At 36.0% G+C, this 10,145-nt stretch overlaps 1 protein-coding gene across 1 annotated transcript in view; it reads right to left on the reverse strand.

Moving 5' to 3' along the window:
- GC (GC vitamin D binding protein) overlaps positions 1 to 10,145 on the reverse strand; it is a 35,868-nt gene that overhangs the window by 11,664 nt on the left and 14,059 nt on the right. Inside the window, exons 3-8 of the mRNA XM_007446106.1 lie at positions 9,508 to 9,640; positions 7,200 to 7,411; positions 5,712 to 5,844; positions 5,317 to 5,411; positions 1,542 to 1,671; positions 316 to 518 (exon numbers count right to left, since the gene is read on the reverse strand). Of these exons, the coding sequence (XP_007446168.1) occupies positions 316 to 518; positions 1,542 to 1,671; positions 5,317 to 5,411; positions 5,712 to 5,844; positions 7,200 to 7,411; positions 9,508 to 9,640 (906 nt within the window). The remainder of the gene's footprint in view (positions 1 to 315; positions 519 to 1,541; positions 1,672 to 5,316; positions 5,412 to 5,711; positions 5,845 to 7,199; positions 7,412 to 9,507; positions 9,641 to 10,145) is intronic.

Here is a 10,145-nt window from a genome sequence, read left to right on the forward strand (position 1 = left end):
AAAAAAAAAAAAAAAAAAAAAACAATGAGTACTTAAGACAAATGTAAATTAGTTTCAATCCAAATTCACTCTAAATCCTGCTCTCTAATACTGGTAATTGATTTGGGGGCCTGTTGACTTAATTAAGAAATATTTTTACACCTCAAGTATGCACGTACTCGTAGTTCATGCAACTCAGTATACCAACCAATGGTTTATTTTAGTTCTTAGCTGGAGGAAAACAGATAAAGGCTTACTATTTCTTCCCATTTTAATTTCTTTGTCACTTAATGCTAGTGAATATCAATACTGTCGAATTAGATCAACCCTACTTACTGATCCAGGACTTTGGTGTTTCCTTTATCACACACATCTTTGTTTGTGGGCAACTTGACATCTGGCAGGTCGGGGTCTTGGGCAGCTGGCATGAAGTAAGTGCACACAAAAATGTCCATGGGTGTTTTTTCTTGACAACAGTCCTTAAACTTAGAATTCTTTGTGGATAAGTTGTCACAGATTTTTACTGTGTACTCAGGCAGCTACAAAAGCAATTGTGAGTTTGTGCATTGTTAGTTTCCTAGTTAGTCTAATTAAAAATAAGGAAGGCTTACAAAAGTCAGTGTGAATGCTCTTTCAAGGTACATTGGTAGGACATTTGCAGAGGGCAATTTGTCAATGTGTACTAAGAGCCTTAAAGTATACAATCTGATTTCCACGAATTTACTCTCAGAAAATAATTATGGGTGAAGGGAAGATTTAGCTATAAGGCTATTTAAGGGCAGCATTGCTTAACATATTAAACTGAAACAACCTAAATCCAATAAAAGGGGACTGGTTAAATAAAAAGATGGCATATCTAGGTAGATAAATGCAGCATACGCAATACATACATAGAGTCCCACTTAGCCATTATAAGTCAGGTTATAGAAAAACACCTATGGACACAGACAAGTATCCTTAATGAAAAAAGGCCAGGTAACAAAGTATCTATCTCTAAAGAGGTCCACAGACACGTACTGACTTTTATTTAAGTAACAGTTCAAATTTGTATCTACTTGAAAGGATTATATAAATGAAAGGTGAGAAATTTGGATGACTATCAAATTTTAATAGACATAACAAAAACATTAGACACTTTAAATAATGGTTGTAGTGTTGTCTAATAGAACAGATGATGAATGATGAAATAAATAATTTCTATCTGTACTGTGCAATACTGAGCATTTGAAAAGTGGCTAGTGTTACCAAAGTTGAAGTTTAAACTTTAATTTAAACTTAACTATATATGACTAGTAGATTTGCATTGGGCTCTGTAGGTAGAGTAAGGTCTTGGGAATCAGAATCTTGTCCTTGTGTGTGGACTTTGCCACTTGCTAGTTGTATGACTTCAAATTATTAATCCTTGCTAATCTTCTGTTTCCTCATCTGTAAAATTGAGTTAACAATATATTTAAATTTCATAGGATACATATGAGGATTCATTGAGATGATGCATATAAAAAGCAGTTTAGGAGAATGCCTGCCACTCAGTATGTGGCTCATGATGATGATGATTTTCTTACCTCCTTAGCCATGCAGTCCTCAGAGGCAGACTCACAGCACTTGGAGAGGATTGTGGTAACACCTTCAGCCAGTGGCAAAACATCCTCCAGATTTGCAGTAGGCACTTTTTGGGCAAATTTTATGAGATGGCTAAACAGTTAAAAATGAATTAGTAGTTCACCCATATTCTCAGTTTTTTTGGTTTCATTATGAACACAGAGTCGGGAGGAGAAATAGCATAATTTTAACTCCTCAGCGGCTGCATAGAGCACAACTGCTATGTGATGGATCCTTTGTGAAGAAGTCACCATTCAGAATTCAGTCATCCCCAATGAATCTTTTCATATTTTCAGTACTGATATAGAGCTTCTCTTCTGGCCAGATCTATGTAGTTGAAGCATGCCTTTAAAATGTTAGATCTAACGTACAGCTGATTCACTTTGTTACACAGCAGAAACTAACACAACATTGTAAAAGCAATTGTACTCCAATAAAGATGTTAAAAAAATAGTTGTGATTAAAAAAAAATGTTAGATCTAAAATGGCAATAAAGAAAGCACTAATGTCTATTCATAAGGCCAGTGTTGTGATTTTGTGACCCCTCATCGTGTTTAAAATTTTTCATAAGTTCATTTAAAAACTACAGATAAAAGAAATAATGAAGACCTATAGCCCTAGACCACAGAGTTAATAAATGTTGATGTTTTGATGTATTACCCTGAAGTATTTTATAGGGTTTACAAGGTATTTTGTAAGCGATTATGCTCTGCTATACCATTCACCTATTTTCCTTTTTCACTTAATATATCAGGAATAGGTTCTATATCATTCTTTTTAAATTGTGGAAAAAAACATATAAAATTGGCCATCTTAACCATTTTTAAGTGTATAGTTCAGTAATGTTAAGTATATTTACTTTTATATAACAGATCTCTAGAAATTTATCTTGCAAAATTAAAACTCGATACCCATAAATACTGCCCCCTCCCCACTGATCCACCCTCAGCCTTTGGTGAGCTTCTACCTTTTTGCTTTCTTTTTCTATGACTTTTATTACTTTAGATATTCTATATGAGTGAAATCATACAGTATTTGTCCTTTTGTGACTGCTTATTTTGCTTAGCCTAATGTCCTCAATGTTCATCCACGTTGTAGCATGTGACAGGAACTTAAGACTGTATAATATGTAATATCGGTATGTATTGTATGTATGTATCACACATTATCCATTCATCTGTCAGTGGACATTTGGGTTGCTTCTACCTCTTGACTATTGTGAATAATGCTGCAGTTAACATGGGTGTGCAAATATCTCCTTGAGGTTCTGCTTTGAATTTCCCTTGATATATATGCAGAAGTGAGATTGCTGGATCATATGGTGACTCTATTTTTAAATTTTTGAGAAACCTTCATACTATCTTTCACAATGGCTGTACCATTTTGCATTCCCATCAGCAGTGCACAAGGATTCCAATTTCTCCATATCCTTGCCAAAACTCATTTTCTGTTCTTTTGGTAGTGGCCATCCTTATAGGTGTGAGATGATATCTCTTTGTGGCTTTGATTTGTATTTCTCTTATGATTAGTGATGTTGAATATCTTTCCACTTACATATCTCTTGTTGAATCATCTATTCAATTATTTTTAATCAAGTTATTTTTTGTTGAGCTGTAGCATTTCCTTACACATTCTAGATATTAAACCCTTATTAGATAGATGACTTGCAAATATTTTCTCCCATCCCATAGATTGCCTTTTCACTTGGTTTTTTCCTTTAAAGTGCAGTAGTTTAAGCTTGATGAAGTCCTGTATATCTATGTTTGCTGTGACCTATGCTTTGTTGTCACTTCCAAGAAATTGCCAAACCCAATGTCCTGAAGTTTATTCCCTATGTTTTCTTCCAGGAGTTTTATAGATTTAGATCTTTAATCCATTTTGAATTAATTTTAATATATGGTCTAAGGTAAGGGTGCAACTTCATTCTTTTGCAAGTGCAAATCCAATTTTTCTGCACCATTTGTTGAAGAGACTTTTTTCTCAATCGTGTAGTTTTGGCACCCTTGTGGAAAATCTTCTGGCCATATATATTAGGGTTTCTATATGAGCGCTCTATTCTTTTCCACTGGTCTCTCTGTATCTTGTTATGCCCATACCACAGTGTCTTTATTACTGTTGCTTTGTAATATGTTTTGAAATCAAAGTGTGAGACCTCCAACTTTGTTGTTCTTTTTCCAGATTGTTTTGGCTATAAGGAGTCCCTTGATATTCCATATGAATTTTAGGGTGATTTTTTTTTTTCTGTTTCAGCAAAAAAAAAAAAAAAAAATGCCATTGGGATATTGGTAGAGATTATATTGAATCTGTAGATTGCTTTGGATAGTATGGATATTTTTACAGCATTAATTCTTCCAATCCATAAGCATGAAATGTCTATTTGTAGTTTTGATTTCTTTTAGCAATACTTTGTTTTCATTAAATATTCTTTTATTTTATTTATTTATTTATTTATTTTTTTACGGTACGCGGGCCTCTCACTGTTGTGGCCTCTCCCGTTGCGGAGCACAGGCTCCGGACGCACAGGCTAAGCGGCCACGGCTCACGGGCCCAGCCGCTCCGCGGCATGTGGGATCTTCCCGGACCGGGGCACGAACCCGCGTCCCCCCTGCATTGGCAGGCGGACTCTCAACCACTGCGCCACCAGGGAAGCCCTAAATATTCTTTTAAAATATAATTATAACAAACTATATGGCATTCTCTCATAAATGGATAGATCATGATTGATTTAAATATGTTCTATTAGGAAATATCTAAGTTTTTCATATTAAAAAAAAAAAAAAATGTGGCAGCAATGTTTTTAGCTAAATCTTTGTCCACACTCAGTGATAGTTCCTTGGAGTAAATTCCTAGACACTAATGCAAGTATAAATTTATGATTAAGACATATATGTATATTGTTATAGGGAGTTTTATACTATGAATTCCTATGCTCTGCATGCCAAATACTCTAAATGCAAGGAAAACTAAAGGGAAGTTTTAGAGAAGATGCCATTTAGTATTTCAGTAGTTCTAATGGAAGATTATTTTTAAAGGACTCATGAAAGTAGTTTCTATGCCCTTTGGGGGAACCTTAAGATCTAGTGCCAGCATGAATTCTTTCATTACCATTAGAGGAAAACACTTGTGGATCAGAGTAAAAGGAATTAAAGAGACTCTAAATACTGAAGATATAAAGCTGGCAAATCTAGATGTCTGAGAAGTTGAGGGAAGTGTAAACATAGGAACTGTCAAAATTGTGAAATTAACAATAGCCATACAAGAATCAAAGTGAAACTTATAAACAAAGTAAGTAATTAGAATAAGTTCATGAAGCTTAAGAGATGTACACTATAGAGCACAAAGCTTCATATAGCAAGAAATCAGGAAGGTTTTTCCCAAGAAAAACATGGGCAAAGCTAGTAAAAAGTGATGAATAAAAACGATTGTTTTTGCTCTTGTGTTTGTAATACATGCTAGTATGAATACTGAGGAGAAAATTTCTAGTGGTCTACCAGTCTTCCCTTATGAGCATATGGAAAATGTTGAATAAAATCAAATTATGTTTTAGGAAAGTTTTGTTCCTTATTCATATTTTGTGTAGAGAAAAGAAAAAATAACTGGGCTCTACTTGAGGATTATTGGAGCATAACACTATGGTCTGCATCTTCTATTACAAACATTTTCTTAGAGAATCCTAATATTATGGATCAATAGTGCAGAAACAAATAGCTATACGTGCTGATGGTGCTAAATCTTTACCTGAGCCTTGATTTCTCCTTCCCATAAGCAGAATATTGTGAACAGATTCTATTTGACATTGTGGTGAGAAGTGATAAATGTTTAAGCTGAAGTCTCTAGAAAATAAATGAGAGAATGTCATTAGACGGTCAGGATCCATTGAAAGCAGTGTGCAGGAATGGCCAAAAAGAGACCATTTGGACTCCTTTTGATGACTAGAAAACTGAATTCTGACCAACGGAACTTTTTCCCCAGAGGTGGTTGTGTGTTTTTTCCAATTAACAAAATACGAAAGAGGCATTTTTAAAACGTTTACAGATTCCAGAATCGGAATCTTTCTAACATTATTTGAAAGGAACGGCATTAATGGAAGAAGAAGAAAAAAGAACATAACTATGTAACAAAATGACACTTACCTCTTTCAAAAAGCATACTGTTGGGTTTGGTGAGGTACAGCACAACCCTACCATGGAGAGAGAACTCTTGGTATAACTGACTAATAGTGTCAAAGGAGCTTGTCCATAATTAATGGAATATTCATACATAAATCTGTGGGGGGAAAAATAGGATTGGTCAAAACATTTGTGGGAAACAATGTTTTTCAGAAGTATTTTGATGGATGGAAAAAGGGTGCATGTTAGTTGATAGTTGTAATATCTAAAAAGCACTAGGGATTTAGAGAAAGGGTTATAACACTAGTCACTTTTAATCAATACCTTCATTTAAAAAATCTTTTCTAAATTTCCATGTAGATTACTTGGGAGGGGTCGTTTGTCCCTTTATTCCTTTAGCGTCTGCCATATGCATGGCCTATGGTAGCTGCTTATTAACATTGGTGGAAAACATTGAAATGAAGGTAATGGAATTATCTTTCATTATCTGTTTATTCTAGACAATTGCTTGTATAGGCTTGTTTGTTGAAATTATTTTAATTTTTGTGAACATAAGCCACTAAGTATCAAAGAGACTGAGCTCTTAGGCAAAATCCTCCCTGAATTTACAAGGATGGGCAAGCCAACCAACTTTTATGAAATCATGACCTTGATTTCATACTTCTAAAGCCAGTTTGAATGATGTTGCTTTTGACTTCTGTGTGTGTATATATTTTTTCTATTATCATAATTTTTTTCCAACTTTATGATCTTCTGAGAGTAAAGAATCAATATATAATTGGCTCTTCATGAATGTTAAGAAGGTAAAAGTAATATGTCCACTAATGTGGTACAACAAGTGTCATGTTCACAAGTGTTTCTGGGAATGTACTGTAAGGATGAAAAACTGTTTATTTCTTATGCTCTACTGGAAATTAAATACTTGTGCACAGGGCTTCCCTGGTGGCGCAGTGGTTGAGAGTCCGCCTGCCGATGCAGGGGACATGGGGTCGTGCCCCGGTCCGGGAAGATCCCACATGCTGCGGAGCGGCTGGGCCCGTGAGCCATGGCCGCTGAGCCTGCGTGCCCGGAGCCTGTGCTCCGCAACGGGAGAGGCCACACCAGTGAGAGGCCCGCGTACCGAAAAAAAACAAAAACAAAAAATTTGTGCACAGCAGTAAAATTTTATCAGATGGGGTATGCAAGGATCCCTAACATAAGAGGAATCACAATAGCTGCTGTCAAATATTTGAACGTGTCATGTGGACAAGGGATCCAAGTGAGTCTGCTTCAGATACTAGAACTAGGATGAGAGAGGGTAGGCGTTTGGGAAAGTTGACTTCATCTCGATCTGAGAAAGCTATTTGTAATAGGCACTGACAGAGATGGGATGTTGTGGGTGACAGTGAAGTTTTCGTTATTGGTAATTGTCCGGGTTGCGGTATAAGAGGTGTTTATATAGAATAGGGGGTTAGATTAGACATGTATGTTATTTTATGCCCTGAAGTTTTACATATGATGAAAGCAGCTTACTGATCAGCAAACCCCTTGGGATCTTTCCTGAATGCCTCACACATCTCATCATTTGTTGGCTCTACATAGGTAGGAAATTCTTGTGGCTGGTGCTTCAGGGCAGCCATACAGAGTTTCTTTTCAAGGCCCTCTTTGGTGCAGCACTTGGGAGTTCCTGGGTGCACTGGGAATGGAGAGTCACTTTCACAGGACTTAGCAGACAATGCTGAAGTCTAGAATGAGCAAAGAAAAGTAAACTCACATATGTGCAAGTTTCCAGGCTTACAGTTCTCCATTTAGTATAACATCTTAGTCTTAAATTTTAAAATTCTCATTAGTAACCAACTGGCCATGACAAGCTGCATTATTCTAGTTATAGGCTAGTACAGGGTCTTATGTTAAGACTCAGAGTAGGACCAAAAGAGAACCTTCATTAACAAGTTAACTGTAAGTGATTGCAGCTGTTAGAGGTTTGATCCTCTAGTACAGTGTTTATCCACAGGGATATTAACATCTCTAAGGATGAGGGAGGTCATTTGAAAAAGCTCCATTGATTCTGATGTGATCTCCCATCTGTATTCTGTTCTACATATTGCTAAGAAGCTAAGAATGGGGACCTCCCTCTTCCCCCCTCCCTTCCCTTTGTTATATGAACAGGCTCTTAATCCTTGACTGCTTTCGTTTTCAACATTGATTTGCATTCTCCTACTCAGTGGTTCTTTAGCCTGCTTTTGCATCAGTGTATAAAAATAAGAAATGTCAAAAAAAAAAAGAAAAAAGAAAAAAGAAATGCCTGGGCTGCATAACACAGAAATTCTGATCAGTAGGTCAAAGATGAGGCCTGAGGGTCTGTTTTTTCCCCAAAGTCCCAAAGTTTATTCTCCTATGCATCATGGGTTGAAGCACTGGTATAACTTAATTTACTGCCTCACCAGTGGTACATAGATATGTGTGGGCAGACTAAGCCCATGGTAAGAGTACCATCAAAGCAGTTGTAGCAACAAAATGTTCTTCTTGGAAAGAATTTGATATCTGGAATAAAAATGTGGTATAGAAATAGTCCCATGGAAATAGAAATAAGCCCATGGAAAAAATTGGGGATTTACATGGGGAAAAGATTTTGACATCTTTACAGATATTTTATAAGATATCTTTTGAAGGTAAAACTTCTAAAGATCTTTCCTATCGATGAAGGAAAGCAAAGCAACATGATGAATCATTTATGTAAACCAAAAGTAAACAGTGAATCTTTTCCCATTTCTTTCCCTGGCAACTTTCCTATTTTTCCTTTTTTATTACCTCCTTTCAAATAAAAAATCAAAATTTACAAAGTAACATATTTATAGAAAAAAATTGCTTTGTAAAGCAGGAAAATGGTGTTATCCAAAAAATGTCAATGCCATCTCTGTTCTTATGATCTGTCTCTAACAATCTTGGATGGGTTATGACCAAACATTTCTGGTCAAGGGATGGGTTAGAAAATATATAAAATAAAATGGAAATAAAAATGTGTTCTGTTTTTTTGATTGTAGTTGGTAGTTTGCTTGTTTATTTTAAGATAGTGCAGAAGGTTGTGTTGAAATGACATATTATTTGTGGAGTTGTTGGTGGGAGAAAACGATAAAGTTCTTAAAATGTAGATAAGGGCCAGGTAAAGAAATTAATAGGTAAGAGTCATAGAATATATTCTAATTAGATCTTTGGAGCATTGTGTCTGTTGGCTAACTGTTGAAGTCTTGAGCAATGAGACATTTGTCTGTAGAGGCCTTTATCAAGATGCAGCTAAATGTCATTTTTATTCATCCTGATGACAGTATCAGTAAATTGCTAGAAACACCTGTAGTTTCACATTTTTCAGCTGTTGTCTATATTTTGAAAACTGTCATTTCAGCATTTTTTATTTCTGCATGTATACTCTAAGGTAGAAAACGCAGAACTGTTTGTGTATATACAGGGCAGTTTTTGAACCCCCAAATAACTTGAAACCAACACTAAGTTTTTCCAGGGCAGTTGGTACCAGTCTTGGCATGATACAGGTTTGGGTATTGGTAGGCTTCTAAGATACACAGAATATATTAGAATTATTTCAAGAGGTCCATGAATTAATAATACACACCCCAGTTTTCTCATTTGAACCTTGTAGGACTAATGGGCAGAATTGGTTCACTATACCAGAATAAATTTGGGCTCTAGGATAATAGACTTCGTATCTCCCTCAAACTTGGAGTAGGTGGGTTGCTGTCTAAAATTTCCCCAAGATATGACGTAAAGGTCTGTCTTGACCCCCTTCTATGGGCCAGCATATACATGGCCAACCACACAATCCTACCCTGTTGTCATAACAGTCAGGGTCGGCCCCCTCAGCACAGCAGGCTTCTGTCAAGGAGACAACTTCATTCACAAGATGACTGATCTGTTCAAAGGTAGCACTGGGAAATTTTCTGCTGTATAGGACCATTGACCTGAGGAGAAATGGAAGTCAATGTATGCAGAATTTTTTAAAGTTTTCACATTTGCACATATTTTAATATGAAATCTATTCAATTTTTTAGTGGAATATTGCACCCATGTTCTTGACTAATGAAAATATGACATTGGCTTTAAAAATAAGTTTATCTGGAACAAAGACGCATCTTGTAACAGTAGAACTTGGGTTTGGGAGTTCCATCAAACCAGCCTCATGTTCTTTCCTCTTTCAAGCCTCCCCAAATGAACCTTTCCTTTACCTTGCTGCCTTTGTTTGCCAGCATTGTAGCATGTACTATTTGCCTTTTAATTCACCTTAGAAAACTATGCTTACTTGTTTTCTCAACTCATTAGTATACTTGTAACAAATTCTTAGACCACATTAACAATGGTTCAGCTGGAATCTTTGCATGTCCTCCATTTGCCTGACATCTCTGCCCACTTTGACCCTGGGGCTCTATCCTCTTAATCTTTTTTTTTTTTTTTTTTTTTTTTTTTGGG

The sequence above is a fragment of the Lipotes vexillifer genome, unplaced genomic scaffold (assembly GCF_000442215.2).
Source record: "Lipotes vexillifer unplaced genomic scaffold, Lipotes_vexillifer_v1.1 scaffold933, whole genome shotgun sequence".
In the NCBI taxonomy this organism is placed as follows: domain Eukaryota; kingdom Metazoa; phylum Chordata; class Mammalia; order Artiodactyla; family Lipotidae; genus Lipotes; species Lipotes vexillifer.